This window comes from Natrix helvetica (assembly GCF_964273705.1).
Source record: "Natrix helvetica genome assembly, chromosome: 12".
Classification (NCBI taxonomy): Eukaryota; Metazoa; Chordata; class Lepidosauria; order Squamata; family Natricidae; genus Natrix; species Natrix helvetica.
The window spans coordinates 2,020,171-2,038,418 of NC_138556.1; the positions used below are offsets into that span (position 1 = coordinate 2,020,171).

The window sequence follows — 18,248 nt, forward strand, 5'->3', positions numbered from 1 at the left end:
AGACACATCTTTAAGGGCAGATGTAATTTTTTCTTGCAAAAACGAGGCTTGTGCTTTTAAAGCTCCTTGGAGAGTTTCAAATGTCACTGTTTGTGTATCCGCTAAAGATAATAAAGACTGCAATTTAGGTGGCTGGGCCGGGTGACTTCCAGCACTCTTAGAGGCACTTATTTTGATTTGTTTTGAAGGCATTTCGAATATTCAAATCACACTTTCCAACAACCAAATTATTGAGTCCAAAAAGTCCACTTAATCCCCAAACCTGTTAAATCTTATAGCTCATTAGTAAACCAAAACTGTTTTCTTTAATCTTGAGCTCTTGAGACTTTTAATAATAATAATAATAATAAGTTTGAATTTATTAGCCGCTCCCTTTCCAAGTAGGACTCGGGGCGGCGTACAATGGGGCATATAAAACATAGAAAATATATAAAACACATAGGCGTACATACAGAACATACATACAGATACACAAACACGGACTCGGAGGAGGTAAACAATTTACATCATATAGACAGTTAAAAAACCCGCATTAAAATACCCCAATTGTAAAAACCCAATATAAAAATTAAGATTTAACGTTTAAAATACAATTTAAAAACAGTTAGGAGGAATAAGAATAATTACGATTGAGCCAGGCCAGATAATTGAAAGAGGTGGGTCTTCAGCTGAACACGGAAGGAGCGGAGATCGGAAGTAATCCTGATGTCACGGGGGAGGTCATTCCACAGGGCTGGGCCCACCACAGAGAAGGCTCTGCTCCTGGGTGTCGCCCCCCGGCACTGTTTGGCGGACGGCACCCGGAGAAGTCCCTCTCTGTGTGAGCGAATTGGTCGTAGGGATGTGTGGGGCAGGATGCGATCCTGCATATAACTAGGCCCTGTGCCATGAAGCGCTTTAAAGATCATAATCAAAACCTTGAAACGCACTCGGTAGACCACAGGAAGCCAGTGCAGCTCGCGCAGGAGAGGTGTTACAGGGGAGTACCTAGTCCTCCCCATAATCACCCGCGCGGCCGCGTTCTGGACCAACTGTAGTCTCCGAGTGCATCTCAAGGGAAGCCCCATGTAGAGAGCATTGCAGTAATCCAGGCGAGACGTCACTAGCGCATGGGTGACTGTGCGTAGGGCATCCCGGTCCAATAAGGGGCGCAATTGGCGCATCAGGCGGACCTGATGGAACGCCCCCCTTGCCACGGCTGTTACATGGTTATCCATGGACAGCCGGGCATCCAGGAGGACGCCCAAATTGCGCACCTGTTCCATGGGGGCTAGTTGGACGCCCCCGATGGCCAGAGATGGAAACACCTGGTTGAACCGGGAGGCCGGAAGCCACAGCCACTCCGTCTTGGAAGGGTTGAGTTTTAGTCGGTTGCCATCCATCCAGACCCGTACGGCCTCCAGACACCGGGACATCATTTCGACGGCCTCATTGGGGTGGTTCGGGGTGGAAATGTATAGCTGAGTATCATCAGCATACAGATGATATCCCACCCCAAAACCACGGATGATCTCGCCCAGCTTTTAACGACGTTAATAAACACTTAACAAATACTTTCCTTTTAAGTTTTGCTCTGATCACACCCTTTGACTTGCAGACACCATCTTCATTACCCTTTGTTCTCCTCAATCTTCACAGAAGGAAGTGATACTGCATCGGAGTTAAAGTTTAAACTTGCAATTATAATCGCTCCTGTCTTTGCTCTGCCTGCTTCTTATTCAATTGTAGATTAAAACATTGATTGCAGGGATGGTTGTGGCGTTTTGTTTCTGCTGCAGCAGAAGCGTCCCGAGATGCGGAGCCTTGTCGGGCTGCTGGGGGGCTCTCACCCTTCGAGCCCCAGAATTGCTCCTGGGGGTCTATGGGGAGCTCTACCCTTGCCCGACTGCTCTTCTCCCCCTCTTTTCCCGAGGGGAGAGTTTTCAAGCCGCTTGACAGCTGATTTACGCTGTTCTAGCAGCTTAAACACGATCACGAGGCTGGCGTTCCCAAAGGAACGTCCTTCAACGCCTACGGTGCTACCGGAAGTCCCCTTGCTAAATGTTTTGAAGCCCACCCCTGGCCTAAAATCTTGGAGGAACAGTAAACAAGAGAGTAAATGCAGCTCCTCTAAACTCTTTTGGCATCCACCAACCTTCCGGGAAATCAAGAGAGACTCCAGCTTTTCTCAAGATCCCTCAGAAGGTCGAGTTACTTTCATGCTTCTGGAAAAAAGTGGTGTGATTGGGCACAACATTGCCTGCATTTTGAATGTTTTGATGGTTCAGAAGATTTCCCAGAGTGACAAATAGATCAACCACAAGCATGAGGAGGTTTATCCTTAAAACACACCCCACCCCACAAAAGCAAAGGGCTTAAAAAGAGAAGAACCAAAGAATACCCACTTCTCTCGCTTAGCAAAAATGATCCGGCTGGGAAGGAGGAGGAGGGGTGTTGCTTTCCGTGTCCCGCATTTTTCCAATCTGAAGACTGGTAGAGGTTCATTTGCTCCCCTAATAAGAGCTTCTGCCCCATCAGGAGATCTTTGTTTGGAAACCCTCCATTTCACAGGACTTGTGTGAAGGTTCTTCGGATAGAGACCAACGATGAAGCACGGCGTGCCTGGCTCCTGCCCCAGCCAACCCCATGTGCCTCCCCAACAGACTACAGCACGTAAGACTTTGGCAGCAGGCAAAGCAAAATGATAAAACGAGTTGGAATTCACACCCCTTCAGCAGACCCTTCCCTGCTCCGGTGGCCATCTCCAAAGTAGAGTTTGCCTCTGCAGATGGCAGTCTCCATTCTGAAGGGTGCTACTCAACAGACCAAGGGTGGCCTGGGCTCAAACTCTGGGGGGCCTGAATGATAGATGGGCTCCCCTGGAAGCAGAGCCAAGCCTGGCCTGTCGGCTTCCAGGGTAAATAGACGCTCCAATGAATAATGGGAGGGCCTCTCCTGCAGGACCAGGAGGGTTCTTCACGCTAAGAGGAGAGGCTGAACATGCCGACCTTCTGAGGGAAATGGATTTTTTCTTCCTGACATGATCTGCTCCAACGAATCAGACAAGAAATCGCCCAGGAAGAAGCCAGAAGACCCCCAAGGCCCCTCCCAACTCTGTTCTTCTAGTTCTTGCCCAGTCAAAGGGAAGTGGGGGAGAAGGGGAGGCCTTTGCTGGGCTCTGCCCACAGAGACTCCCTTCAGCTCTTGGGGTAGGGGCTCTTGACCCCCTTTCTTCCTTGTATCATCCTTGAGAACAGTGACTCTCTTAAGAATATCCCAACAACTCGGGATGGCTGCCCATTTACCTTATAGTCATATCCAGCACTGAACAAGATATTGGTGGTGGTCGGGTGCCACTCGATGAGGCCGACACGCCGGCTGTGGCCATACAGCTCCAGGACAGCCTCTGTCATGTTGCGCTTCAAGCCTCCATCCGGGATTTCCCATATCCGAACCTGGAAGGACAAAAGGGCGAAAGGCTCCCGTGAGCTGAGCCTTCTGCTTCTCTACCTGCTGAGGTGGTTGGGAGAGGTAAAAAGACTGAGAAGGCTTTAAATTGTCTATTCCTGCACACCTGGAAGCATCTGCCTTTTCAAAATAAGCCTGTCAAGACTTCCTGGAAACCTAGAGATCCCCTGGAAAAAACTTGGATTCTGGAGATTTCCCTTCCACCCCCAGGCATCTCACTGGATCCCTTTATACCTTACTGGGTCCTTGAGCCCCTGATAATTCAACAGTATTTTGGTTGACACCTGTAGATGCTGTCCATGGACACCAGGAAGGAAGGAAGGAAGGAAGGAAGGAAGGAAGGAAGGAAGGAAGGAAGGAAGGAAGGAAGGAGGGAGGGAGGGAGGGAGGGAGGAAGTAAGGGGCCCTGCCAGCCAGAGTGGGACAGAACGCTTGCCCAGTTGTGCTCCCTGGGAAGCTCTTCCTCCTTGTGCATGTGCCAATCACTTGCTTTGAGCCCCACCTTCCCTTTGCGGCAGGGAGGCAGGTGACCTTGGGAAGGGAGGAGGGAGGGGAGGATCTGCTGCAGCAGCTCTCAGAGCAGGAAAGTAGCCAAGTTCACCCAAGCATGACTGCCCTTCAGGGCTCGCTGGCTCCCGGTTCACTGACTTCCATGAATCCCCGTCTTATGATTTGAAAGACAGAGTTCATGATTTAAGACGGGGTGGGGCTCAGCTCAATTTGGTTTATTTAACGCATTCCGGTTCCAAAGCCACCTGCTCCAGGGTTTTTTTGCCAAAGGCCGGCCCCCTCCAACTCCCTCGCCCAGTTTGCAGCTTCAGGCACAGGAGGGACTTCAAAGAAAACCCAGCAGCACAAAGGACAATTTCTCCCACCCCACGAGATGCTGGCCCAGTCTCTCTGGACCGCCATCTCCAATCCCCCTTCAGAGCGCAAAGCAGACCATCCGCCAGGACCTTTGAGGAGTTGGCACAGGGGCATCTGTGGGGGAGCTTTGAAGAAACCCAAACAGTGCTCACAACCGGGCAATTGCCACTATCCATTTCTACATGTGTTGTGTGCATGGTGGGATCACACAGTCATGGCTGCCATTGTGAATGTTTTGTCCCCTGTGAATATCCCTGGGAGGGCAGAAGTGAAAATGCCCAGATTTTTAAGGCAACAGCCTCCTTTACTGGGAGCTATCAGGCTTTAGATGGGGGAATGGCTGAGCTGCCCTAAATTGTCACCTGTGAACTCCCTGGGCAGAGAGAATCGCCTCTGGCCTGCCAGCAAATGCTTGGGAAAAGGAGGCGCCTTGGCTAGCCAATAGAACTGAAGTCGCAAATGGCCGCATCTTCTTTCGTTGTTTGGACTCCTTGGATGGTCTCTGATCCTCAGGCCCCGGGCACGCCGGGTAACAGCAGTAGCAGACTTCCATACCGCTTCACAGCCCTCTCTAAGTGGTTTACAGAATCAGCCTTTGGCCCTCAACCATCCGGGTCCTCATTTAACCCACCTGGGAAGGATGGAAGGCTGAGTCAACCTTGAGCCCCGTCAGAATCGAACTCCTAGAAGTGGGGCAGAGCTAACCTGCAATACTACATTCTAGCCACTGGGAGCTGCTTCTCATTTCAAGCAGGGTCTCTTCTGCTCTGCCTTATAACTGCTTTGAAAGAACTTCATTGGTTGGACTGGGGGCATCGCCTGGGCGCCCAGCAAGATCAAGTGCCTGAATGATGAGAGAGGAGGAGGAGGATGGTCCACTGTGCCTGAAGGGGCCCCAGGAGGCACAGAAGGAGGGGAAACAGAAGTACCAAAACCCTGGTCTTCTCCAAGGGCTTCACCTCTCACCTCTCAGGTATTTGTGCAACATGTGTAAATAAGCTTGTACATTGTTTTTCATGGGTCAAAACCCATAATCTTTTTTAAATGCTGTTAAATGTCAAATGTGGGCATCACATTAGAAATGCCACCAATATTTAAAGCCTTGGAGGAGGACCGAGGAAGCGGGGATTACCTGGCAGAGGAAGTGGGGAGCCGGGGAGCAGCACCTGCATTGAGACAGCTCTGCTGCCGCTCACTTTTTCTCCATCCAAAGCCAGGGACAGTTTCAGCAGGAATTGGTGCCGAGGCCTCGGAGCTCCCAGCCAATCGGAGCAGCCGCAGCCTCCACAGAACTGGAGGAAGGTCAGAGTTAAGGTGCAGGACAGGGAGCAGGAAGGCCAGGCTGGCTTCTGGAGGACTCTGGGTGCCTCTCTCAGCCCTGCCTACTTTGCAGTTCTTTGGGGGGGGGGGATAAAATGGGGGGGGAGTGCAGCCCCCTTCAAGCCCTGAAGATAAGGTGGGCCAGAAACCTAACAGGGAAACCAAGGACTGTGGTCTTCCGCAGCTGCTGGCTGTGCTTTGGCTTTTGGGCCCAGCTCGAAGGGAGCCCTTGGGTGGCTTCCCTTCCACAGAGAAGTCTGAGAAGCATCACAGAAGCTTGCAAAGGCGAAGGGTGTCAAGAGGTCAAGGGGACAATTGCAATGACAAAGTTGAGGCTTTTTTCTAGCTCTCTTCCAGTGCAATGGACCCGAGCTGCTGTTGAGTACATTCTTTTTTAAAATCTATACAACTATTCTTTAAAGTTGCAATTGTCCTTTTCTTTTCAAAGTGATGTAAGAATCTTATAAACCACGATGGAATACAATGAAAAGCCTATTGCACAAAAGCCAAGGTTTTTTTTTTAATTGGAATGATTTCAGATCAAAATTAAGTAGCGCCAGGAAATCCATGGAAGTCAGCAAACTGACGGCTGCCTCTTGAATGTCCTGAAAATCAGGGGTCTCCAACCTTGGCAACTTTAAGACTTGTGGACTTCAACTCCAAGAACTCTGGGAGTTGAAGTCCACAAGCCTTAAAATTTAAGACTTAAAGTCTTAAAGTTGCCAAGGTTAAATCACAAAGGAAGAGGTTCACCAAATATGAAAAGATCCCAGTGCATCCCCTTTCAGCCGTTAGCTGCCCAGAATATTGTTTATGCAATCGTCCTTACTTACTGAAGTGTCTTCTGAGCAAGAAGCAATGATGTTTTCAATGAAGGGGTTCCACTTAATATCAAGCACGTTGCCTTGGTGGCCGCAGATTTTAGGGTAGTTTGGTTCAATTCGGCCAGTCTGTAATGAGAACAATCAAACACCCAGAGTCATCCGAGCCTTACCTTCAATAAGATAACTGACTCTTATCAATAGAAAATCAACAAGACAGGATGGATTTATTACAGTTAACTGGTAACTACTACTGCTTTGCACTGATTCAAAGATAGACATAAGAGACTGAATTCATCACATTTAATTAAACAACAATCGACAAGAGAGGATATTAAGAAACAAACATGGATTTTTGACCCAACAATCTATTTATAACTTTTGGAATGATCCGGGAGGGTTAAGATGCCGTGGTAAATTTTCTACAAGTGAATTACAGCTTGTTAACAGACAGATTTGAAACTTTAATCTTGTTCTGTTTTGCTGTTATTGTTTTTCCTGCTAACCACTTTTTGTCATTGATATAACAAATAGAAGACAGGTCAACAAATTGCTAATAGATTTAGTAGCTAAATTTTTTTGGGAGGGCCTGTTCTGCAAGGGGTGGGAACTAATTGTAGTAATATATTAATCAGTATTCTACTAGAAGGGATAATATGTGCATAGGGGTATTCCTTGAGTTATGACGGTTCAATTACTGACCGTTCAAATTAGGTTCCCCCCCCAAAAGTACTTATGTCCCAGTCCTGAAGTTACGTATATTGCAGCACCACAGCAGTCGTTCCCCCTTACCACTGATCACAGAGACGCTGCAACATGCCCCCCGCCTATCCCCACCCCCACCCCGCATCCTCCCCCATTCAATCCTAGGTAGAGGCAGAGATTTCTCTCCCTGGGCACAGGGAGAATACATCTGCTCAACAAAACTCCACCTTGGCGACAGGAAAGGCATCCGGCCATTAAAGACTCTGCTAGCTCCATTCAGTTGCTCAGACTCCACCCTGCAAGGGATGATGGAATCCTTAAAAGACGATGATCCTGCCCCGCTGGGCCTCCCCAGGCACTGGGCCTGCTTTGCTAGCCTCCCGGATTCCACTAGCTGCTCCCCATCCCATTTCCTTTTAGAGGATCTCCAGAGTTGCAAAAGAGGCTGACTCACCTTATCAGAAAACGACTCAGATGCTGGTGAAGCTTTTTCCACAGACCTCACATTCTTAAAGCTTCACCAGCATCTGAATAAAAGACCTGGGGTTTTTTGCCACCTGTTCTGGAATTAAGGAAGTGATGGGAAGTGGGGTGGAGCAAGTGGGATCCAGGAGGCTAGCAAAGCAGGCCCAGTGCCTGGGGCAGGATGGAGGGGGAGCAACTATGGGGCCCCCAAGAGATTGTAAGTGAGCATGGGGTATCTCAGTGGGTCAGGGAAGGCCTTGAGTGGCCTGTTGCAGCATTAGGCCCCACATGGTCTTCCCCACCCTGAGATACTCATGCGCTCATAACAACCTGCACATTTGATTAACGAATGCATTGGATAAAGCAGGGAGGGATCATGTTTATTTAACGAGATCCTATTAACGAATCCCCAGGTTACAAATGTAATTGGCAGGCTCTATTACATTCGTAAATCGAAGATTATCTGTAATGTGTTGTTTTGAGGGTTTTTTAATGCACCCTTTTTAAAATATTCTGACTGTTTTGTGTTTTATTCCTTTATGTCTTCTTGGATTTTTATTGAGGTTTTTATTTTGTATTTCAACTTTGTTCTAAATAAAATAAAAACAAATTAAAACAAAGGAGATCAACATGAATCAAGGAAGTTTCTGTACTTCTCAGATTAAAAGAACTTTTACAGGCTGACTAAAGGAATAATAAATTGATTTAGAATATGAGATGAATCTCTCTTTTAAGAAAACAGGTTGTCTTCCTGAAAATTTCCAGCAAGTCAGTGAAAAGAAACTGAAGAAGTTAATACCACTGGGGAAAGTGTTCGGTTATTTGACTCTTTTTTTTTTTTGCATTCACTCCCATATTTCTCTTATCCAAGCTTATGAGTTCTTTCTGTTGCAAGATAGCAATAGCACTTACATTTATTTACTGCTTCATAGTGTTTTTACAGCCCCCTCTAAGCGGTTTACAGAGTCAGCCTCTTGCCCCCAATAATTGGCTCCTCATTTGACCCACCTCAGAAGGATGGAAGGTTGAATCAATCTTTTTTTTTTTTTATTAAAAGAGTTTTGTACAAACAGGTTTTCCCCCTTTTCACCCCCCCCGCCATACAATATAAATCTCATACAAATGCTATACCCCCCCAACCCCCCCGCAAAAATTCACTTTCAAATATTATACCAAATACTTTGCCCCTTCCTCTCCCCCCATCTTAAAATAGATTACTCGTAACCCCTCTCCTCCCAACAAACACAATATAAATTTCTCTTAGATTAATAATAACACATTGATCCCATTTTCTAAGCTAATTTAACATCTATAACTCTTAATATAAATTTCTCCTAGCCTAACAATGTTTCATTAATCCCATCTTCTAATTTATTCATACATATATATTACCCCACCCTCCACCCTAACCCTCCCCCACCTCCCACACAAACCCACCCCCCTGACTTCCGCTGTATACCACTCTAACAATTCCAAACATCCCATATACTATTTACTCTGATCATCTATCGGTCTAAACATTCTTACCTAAAGGCTAGATAATAACTCCTAGTCTGGTATTTATTCTGTATATAATCAATCCATTTTGCCCATTCCTGTGTGTAATCCTCCTGTTTCTGAGCTTTTAAGAAAGCTGAAATTTTTGCCATTTCGGCGAACCCCGCCACCTTCTGAATCCATTGATCAATTGTCGGTAAAAAAATCTTTTTTCCAATGTTGCGCAATCAACAACCTAGCTGCTGTGACCATATACAAGGCCAATTTTATTTCCCCTTTGGTAAAATCCTTAACTATACCCAATAAAAACATTTGCGGAGTGAATTGTATTCTTTTCTTAAATACATTCTGCATAACCCACCATATTTTTATCCAAAAAGCTTTAACCTTGTTACAAGTCCACCATACATGAAAAAAGGTAGCATCTAGACACCCGCATCTCCAACATTTTGGTTGAACATTTGGGTACATGCATGATAATTTTTTAGGATCTAAATACCATCTGTAAAACATTTTATAGAAATTCTCCCTTAAATTCTGTGACTGTGTAAATTTACATTCTGAACCCATATTTTTTCCCACGTTTCCAACATTACCACTTCACCAAAATTCTGAGCCCATTTAATCATACAATCCTTAACCAATTCACTTTCTGAATCTCTTTCTAACAGTACATTATATATTCTTTTAACTTGTTTTGGACCAGTCTCTTTTATCTGCTTAATCAGTTCCACTTCTTTATCCATAAAACCGACCCTGCGATCTTCTTCCCATCTCTTCTGTAGCTGTATGTAATGTAACCAATTTAAAATAATTCCTTCTTCCAACAGCTGTTCCACAGTTTTTAACTTCCATTCGCCCCCATCAGCAATAAGCACATCTTTATATAAACAACCCCTGAGTGACTTAATATTCATAATCCCCATGGTGTCTGCAAGATCCAACCAAAGCGGTATTTTATAATCCCAATTGGGATTATAAAGTTGAATCAATCTTGAGCCAGTAAGATTCAAAGTGCCAAACTTCTGGCAGCTGGCAGTCAGCAGAAATAGCCTGCAGTACTGCATTCTAACCACTGCGCCACAACGGCTGTAGATGAAGTCAAAGGGCCACTCAGGTTGGGATCCTGCCTGCCAAAGAATCCTCTCCTGTTGCTTCCCCACAACCCTGTCAGACTTAACCCAGAAATATACTGTCACCGAACCTAAAAGCTCCATGCAGGAAGCAGCCATTCCAATTTCCAACAGGGGAGACCTCCCGAGACCCCAACCACCCTCAACAGTGCCAAACATCTGACGAACCCCGGTGCTTCATTACCCCCCCTTTGCCAGTCTTTCCACTTCCGTTCCTTTACTGATACTTGGGGATTAAGCCAGGAGATGCAAGCAATGCTTTGTGTTTATCTACCAAGCTCTACCAACTACCAGTGGGGACTTAAGGACAACCAGCCACAAAGAATGCTGTGTCATTGAATGAAATGATAGTTTTATCTTCCAGTTATAGATCTTTGACAGTCTTTCCAGATAAAGTTCAAGATGAAATTATCATTACATTTGATGTCACGGTACCCTTTATACCTATAGATCCCGAACTAGCAAAATAATCCATGGCAACAGAGCTAAAGAACACACCCGATCTGGCCAAATATACCGAGATTGAAGTACCCGGAATCACAGACTTTATCAACCAACCTCTGCCTGAGATCTACTTTTACTTTGATGGAAATAAAAACAGGCATAATCTATAACATAGTGTAAAGATTGTAACAGCAGGCAAAACACTAGCAGAGCATATCCATGAATACCACCTAGCAGTTGGATGACATAATAGAAACTCAATTTCACAACTGGGAGACTCTGAGCATCCTAAGATCAACTAAATCCGAAGACGCTAGAGAATTCCTAGAACTTTGGCATTCCACAGACACATAAAGATACATCATATTTATACAATTTTCAAAAGAGACAACCGAAAAGCCAAGAAGGAAGCAAAAATACCATAACACATCCTCTCCAACAACCAATACCCAAATAAGCAGGCTTTAACACCAGAAAAACAATCAAGCAGAAAACAGTCCCCAATAAAAGAACAATCAAGGAGAAACATAACAGGGTAAGCTGCTGTATAGGAACAGGGAATAAACCCCATCCTTACTAGCACTGATGATGTTACTTAATTGGGTAATGAAATGTCTGTAAGCATATATTCTCTTCCATTGATACTTTGGTCATGCGATGTGAGCAGATGAGAGACTGATTATGTTTGACAAAGCTGAGAGAAACAAGATGATGGCATAGATATGGCAGATGGGCAGAGCTGAGAAATTAATGGAATATCCTTGAAAATCTATACGTTGGTGAGCATTTAGAATAAAACCAGGCTCAATGGCATCTTACTAACAAAGAGATCAAACTGGAAGAAGCAGCTTGGGCCTCTCTCACACACACCTCCTATCTTACTCCCAAGGATCACTGCTGACTCTTGTTTTCCTGAAGATGAGTTGCTGGAGAAAAAACTTGAGACGTTAAGACATTTCCTGACTGGTCCCTGTTGTGAAAGATGCTGAACTGGGTGCGGCCACAGTGGGCTGGCTGAACAGGGATGTCCTTTGTTCAGATCAAATGGAAATAATGTTCTTCCTGGCAAATTGCCACGTTAGCAGCAGAGCACAACACAGGAAGTATTACTGTGCGCTTCCAGATTACAAAAGAAAGTGCTATATACAGTCCAGGGATGGTTATTTCGAAACAAGCATTATTCTCAGGCCTTATTCAAACAATGCACAGCCAAAATGAAGTATTCCATATATCTTACTCTCTGAATCTTAAATAAAGATGTATCTTTACAGAGCAAAACTATCTTTAACAACCAGCAGAGGGCACTGTTGGGCCTGGAACACATCAAGCGAAACATGCAATTTATGGCATAATCAAGAAATGGTTGATTAATTACACTGTATTATACTTTATTTATATTTATATTTATTCTATTTATTTATTTTGTCAAGCATGTATTAGATAACATATATAAGTATAAACATGATTTTGAATACATGAAATGGATACAATTAAAAGGGAACATTCGGATAGGGACGGTAGGCATGTTGGTGCGCTTACTTTACTAAAATTACTTTAGCTGCTACTTCATAACTGTAATTTTGCAATTTTCCGATGGTCTTAAGTGACCCCTGTGAAAGGGTCATTCGACCCCCAAAGGGGTCCCGACCCACAGGTTGAGAACCGCTGATCTACATGAAGGGAAGTAAGCAGTGGGGGACCGCAAAGTTTGGCCTTAGGCCCAGTACTCTTCAATATCTTCATAAATGACTTAGATCAGGGGTGTCAAACTCAAGGCCCTCCCGAGCTCCATTTTCGCTGGAAGAGGCACCGTGGGCTGTTTCCAGGGCTGCCCCGTGGGCCAGATCCAAGCGTCCCATGGGCCAGATCCGGCACACGAGCCTTCAGTTTGACACCCCTGATCTAAGTCATTTATGAAGATATTGAAGAGTACTGGGCCTAAAACCAAACTTTGTGTACCCCACTGCTCACTTTCCTTCATGTAGATGTAGTACCATTAAGGTAAGGTGACCAGATTTTAACATTGGTAAAGCGGGACACCATTGACGGGGGGGTGGGGTGGGGCTCTTGATTAAAATTTTGGTCTATATCCTTGCACCCCTAACCCTTTAGGGAAAAAAACCCCAGGGGTCTTCAAACCTGACAGCTTTAAGACTTGTGGACTTCAACTCCCAGAATTCCTCCTCCAATCATGTTGCAGCAACATCATCTGCGTGGATCTGCTCCATCTTTGGTTTTTTTCACTGGGGTCAGGGCTGCTGCTGAAGATGCCGACGAGCCCCCGCTGCCACCAGAATAACTGCTGCCGCCTCCTCCTCCTCCAACAGCACCACCACATTTGCTGCCTGGCGCTGCTGCTGAGGTGAAACTGCCAAAGCTCCCGCTGGCGCCTCCGCCCCTGTCAGCGACGGTGGCGCCACCCCCTCCACTCGGAGCACATGAATTGGGCCCCACGTTACCCCTGCCTCTTCCTCCTCTTCCGCCATGCTTTTGAGAAGCCATGAGGTGTTTTTTTCCTGCTCCCGCCCCCTCTGCCGCCTTCCTACTGGGTCTCGCGGCCTCATGGCTCCTCAAAAGTATGGCAGAGGAGGAGGGGGCAGGGGTAACGTGGGGCCCAATTCATGTGCTCCGAGTGGAGGGGGTGGCGCCACCGTCGCTGACAGGGGCGGAGGCGCCAGCGGGAGCTTTGGCAGTTTCACCTCAGCAGCAGCGCCAGGCAGCAAATGTGGTGGTGCTGTTGGAGGAGAAGGAGGAGGAGAAGAAGGTGGCAGCAGCAGTTATTCTAGTGGTAGCAGGGGCTTTGGGGGTTCACTTCAGCCACAGCGCCAGGTGCAAGCGGCTAGGACTGGCTGCCCACAAAGGACCTCCCCAGGCTTGCTTTGCTGAACACGGGGCGACTGACAATAGTTTGAGCGGGCGCGGCCGGCACAAACTACCGTCAGTTGCCTCGCGCTCATCAAAACAAGTCCGGGGAGGTCCTTTGCGGGCGGCTAGTTCTAGCCGCCTGCAAAGGACCTCCCCAGCTTCCGGAACCTGTGACAGTAGAAATCACTGAGCGGCAGTTGCAAACTTCTGCACGGTGTTTTCTTGCCACGTGCGCAGCTGCGCACCTTACCAAAAATGGGAACTTTTTAAAAACGCCGCGGGACGCGGGACAAATTATTAAAAATCGGGACTGTCCCGCTGAAAGCGGGACTTCTGGTCACCTTACATTAAAGATGACTTAATTGTCAGCCAGCTACAATCTCTCTGTTGTCTATCCCACCTTTTTCTAACTTACCAAGAAGTAGGCTATGGTCTACTTTGTCAAACACCTTTACTGAAGTCTACATATACTATGTCCACAGCATTTTGCTGGTCTACTAATTTAGTCACTTTGCCAAATAAGATTGGTTTGGCATGATCTATTTTTCCCATGCTAGCTTTTAGTTATTTGTTTCTAGATGTTCATAGGTCTGTTTTTTGATTATCTTTTCCAGTATATTCCCAGGTGTTGATGTTAGGCTGATTGGTCTGTAGTTTCCTGAGTCTGTTTTCCCCCCTTTCCTGAAGATGGGAATCACATCAGCTCTTTTCCAATCCTCAGGTAATTCCTTGGTATTCCAGGATTTTTGAAAGATATGCTACAATGGTTTTGAGATGACATCTGCCAGCTCCTTCGGAACTTTAGGATGTAATCCATCAGGTCTAATTTCTTTTTGCGTGAAGACCGACGCAAATGATGAGTTAAGCAGCTCTGCTTTCTCTCTGCTGCTTGTTACTTCCTTGCCATCTTCTCCCTTAAATGGACCTACTGTTTCCTTGACGTTTTCTTGTTATTTATATATTGAAAGAAACTTTTTAAATATTATCTTTGACTTTTGTTGTAAGTCTTTATTCATTCTGAGCCTTTGCTTTCCTGACTTCATCTTTGCAGATTCGGGCTATCTGCTGATATTCTGCCTTAATTAACCTTTCCATTTTTTGTACTGACCTTTTTGCCTTTCAGTTTATCAGAGAGATCTTTGTGCAGCCATGCTGGTTTCTTCTTGGATTTCTTGCTTTTCTTTTTCAATGGTATTGTGCTGGACTGGGCTTTTATGATCATATTTTTCAAAGTTTCCCATGCTTCTTGAGTTGCTTTCCATTTAGGATTTTCATCCATGGAATTTTTCTTATACTCTCTCTGAGTTTTTTAAAATCAGCTCTTTTAAAGATTAACACACTGGCTGGATTATTTTCTATTGCTTGTTTTTGCATCATATTGAATTCCAATATGATGTGGTCATTCTCTCCCAAAGTTCCAGCAACTTCAACTCCTTCTATCACTTCTTCTTAGTAAGAATTGGGTCCAGTACAGTTTTTCCTCTAGTTCCGTCATCTATCTTTTGGATGACAAAGTTGTCAACTAGGTTGGTTAAGAATCTGTTTGATCTCCTACTTGCTGCAGAGTTTGTCTCACAGTTGATACCAGGGTAGATAAAGTCTCCCATTTCTACTGTGGTTTATTTTGTACATACATTTGTTAATTGTTTAGCAAAATGTTTGTCTTTTTCTTCTGCTTGGTTGGGTGGCCTGTAGTATACGCCTAGCAACGTTCTTTTACTTTTTCCCTTTCCTTTCTTTATTCATTACCTCTAAGATGGGCTTTTAAGAAGCTACGGAAGGATGTACTGACAGAAGTGTAGGATAATGTGCAGAGGCTTGGCCCAGCAGCTCCTACTGCCTTTTGCCAGCTGCAGCCAGAGCAATTCCATCTCAGCCCCAGACTAAAGGGTGTGAACTTCTGGGCCCTGATTCTGGAGGCACCAGAGCCTGCCCTTTCCTGCAGTAGCAGAAGGAATAGGCAGGAAATACGCCCGTCCAGCCACGCCGTATGTTTTTTTCTCTTGAGCTTTGAGAGCAGCTGCAATGATGGGAAGGTCTTTTTTCTTCTTTCTGCTCCTTCCCTCGAAAGATGGTGTCTCCCCTCCATCTGTTCCTCCACTCAAACTCTCTGCAGCTGTTGGTGCTACTATCAGAGAAAGAGGCTTCATTGCCTGAAGCAGCAAAAGCACTGAGTAACTTTCAGTTCCTTGCATGAATAAACCGTTTGAGAACTTGCTTTCCCTGGTACAAAGATGCCCCCCAGCCATTTTTCAAGGACAGCAGTGCACCGTGCTGCCCCCACTCTGCCCCTAAGATGGGTGGGCGGGTGGGTGATGGTGGTGGCTGGGCTTACCTGTCTTTTCTCCTTCTCCTCCCCGCATGGTCATGTGACCACATTTGGGACCCTGAGCATTTGCAACCTCCTTGCTTTTATGGCTGCTGCAGCATCCTTTGGTCATGTGACTGCATTTTATGATGGTTTTGCCCAAAATTGGCATTTACTTCTACTTTTCAGCATGAAGCGTTAACCATTGGTTCACTTAATGACCGCAGTGTTGGCTTAAGAACCATGGCATTCGCTTTGCCCCCGCCACAAAAAATTGTAAATTGGGTTGATCATGTGGATGACCTGCTTTATGACCATCGCTGCTTACAACCATGATGGGCAGCCTCCATTATAGTCCTAACTCAAGGACTAACTGTAATCACATCTAACATTAAAATCCTGCACGGATTTTTTTTTTGTAAAATGAAGACTCTTTAGCTGGAAGAGTTTTATTATTCTCTGGTGTAAATTCTCTGGATCTTGGAGTCCTAGTGGACGACCATTTAAATAGGAGCCAGCCGTGTGCAGCAGCTGCCAAAAAGTCAACATAGTCCTAGGCTGCATCATCAGAGGGATAGAATCAAGATCATGTGAAATGTTAATGCCACTTTATAAAGCCTTGGTAAGGCCACACTTGGAATACTACATTCAGTTTTGGTCACCACGATGTAGAACAGATATGGAGACTCTAGAAAGAGTGCAGAGAAGAGCAACAAAGATGACTAGGGGACTGGAGACTAAAACATATGAAGAACGGTTGCAGGAACTGGGTATGTCTAGTTTAATAGAAAGAAGGACTAGGGGAGACATGATAGCAGTGTTCCAATATCTCAGGGGTTGCCACAAAGAAGAGGAAGTCAAGCTATTCTCCAAAGCCCCTGAGGGTAGAACAAGAAGCAATGGGTGGAAACTAATCCAGGAGAGAAGCAACTTAGAACTGAGGAGAAACTTCCTGACAGTTAGAACAATTAATCAGTGGAACAGCTTGCCTCCAGAAGTTGTGAATGCCCCAACACTGGAAGTCTTTAAGAAGATGTTGGATAGCCATCTGTCTGAAACGGTATATGGTTTCCTGCGTAGGCAGGGGGTTGGACTAGAAGACCTCCAAGGTCCCTTCCAACTCTGCTATTTTATTGTATTGTATTGTATAAATCAAAGGGTCAAATAAAGCAGGACATTTATTTATTTAGCGTATGGCAAATACATGGACTTATAGTAGATCAATGTCCAGTCCACCCAACCAGCCACCCTGGACAGGGTGGTCTATGTTGAAAAAATGAGACATTGGGCTCTTGATGGACATTTGGACACAATGTGGTGGATATTTTGTCAAGAAGCACCACAGTGCAAAGCAGGACAAGAAGCAATGGATGGAAATTAATCAAGAGAGAAGTAACCTATTGTAGATCTAAGAAGAAATTTCCTGAAAAGTGAGAACCATTAAACAGTAGAATGACTTGCCTCCAACACTGGAAGATTTTAAGGAGACTGGACAACTATTTACCTGAAAAGGTGCAGGGTCCCCTGCTTGAGCAGGGGTTGGACTAGAACAGGGGTCTGCAACCTTGGCAACTTTAAGCCTGGCAGACTTCAACATCCAGAATCCCCCCAAAAGGGGCTGGGGAATTGTGGGAGTTGAAGACTGCCAGGCTTAAGGTTGCCAAGGTTGCAGACTGCTGGACTAGAAGACCTCCAAGGTCCCTTCCAACTCTGTTATTCTTGAGCTCTGTCAAAAAAAAAAGTGCCACCAGCCATGCTGTGAAGGCTGTCACTTGCCATAGGCAAAGCCTCCACTCTGGCAGGCTGGTACGGAGATCCTTCTCACCCTCATCCTTGGGGCTTGCTCTGCAGGGCGCTCTGGCCTTGGGCAGCAGGACTGAGCAACCTTCGCTCTGCCCATGGAGCATACCTCTGGCCTTGCATGCGCTGCTATTCCTGAGGAGGATCCTGCTGATGGGGCACATGGGCTGCTCAGTTGATGCTCATGTGGGACCTCTGCCCCCCTCCCACCTGGCTGCCCTTCTTCCCCCTGCCGCCAAAATGCCATTCTACCTAGGCTAAGACCCTCTTGGAAGAGCTGTGCTAGCAGAGGGGTCAGAATGCAATGTTGCAGGCTCATTATGCCAACAGTTCAATTCTCACTGGCTCAAGGATGACTCAGCCTTCTGGCCTTCTGCGGTCAATAAAATATGGAGCCAGCTTGTTGGGTGTAATGTGCCGACTCTGTGAACCGCTTAGAGGGGGGATGTCAAGCACTGCGGAGTGGTATATAAATCTAAGTCCTATTGCTGTTGCTATCCGGCAGATTCCAAGGCATGCCAATGCTGCTGCTGCGTCCCCTTGCCAGTTTTCCACTTAGCAATTTGGATTCTGACA

General features: G+C 45.9%; 1 protein-coding gene across 1 annotated transcript in view; it reads right to left on the reverse strand.

The window, feature by feature from the left end:
• Positions 1 to 18,248, reverse strand: part of CORO2B (coronin 2B) — a 92,196-nt gene that overhangs the window by 27,370 nt on the left and 46,578 nt on the right. The window contains exons 3-4 of the mRNA XM_081965222.1: positions 6,468 to 6,584; positions 3,285 to 3,434 (exon numbers count right to left, since the gene is read on the reverse strand). Coding sequence (XP_081821348.1) covers positions 3,285 to 3,434; positions 6,468 to 6,584 — 267 coding nt within the window. The remainder of the gene's footprint in view (positions 1 to 3,284; positions 3,435 to 6,467; positions 6,585 to 18,248) is intronic.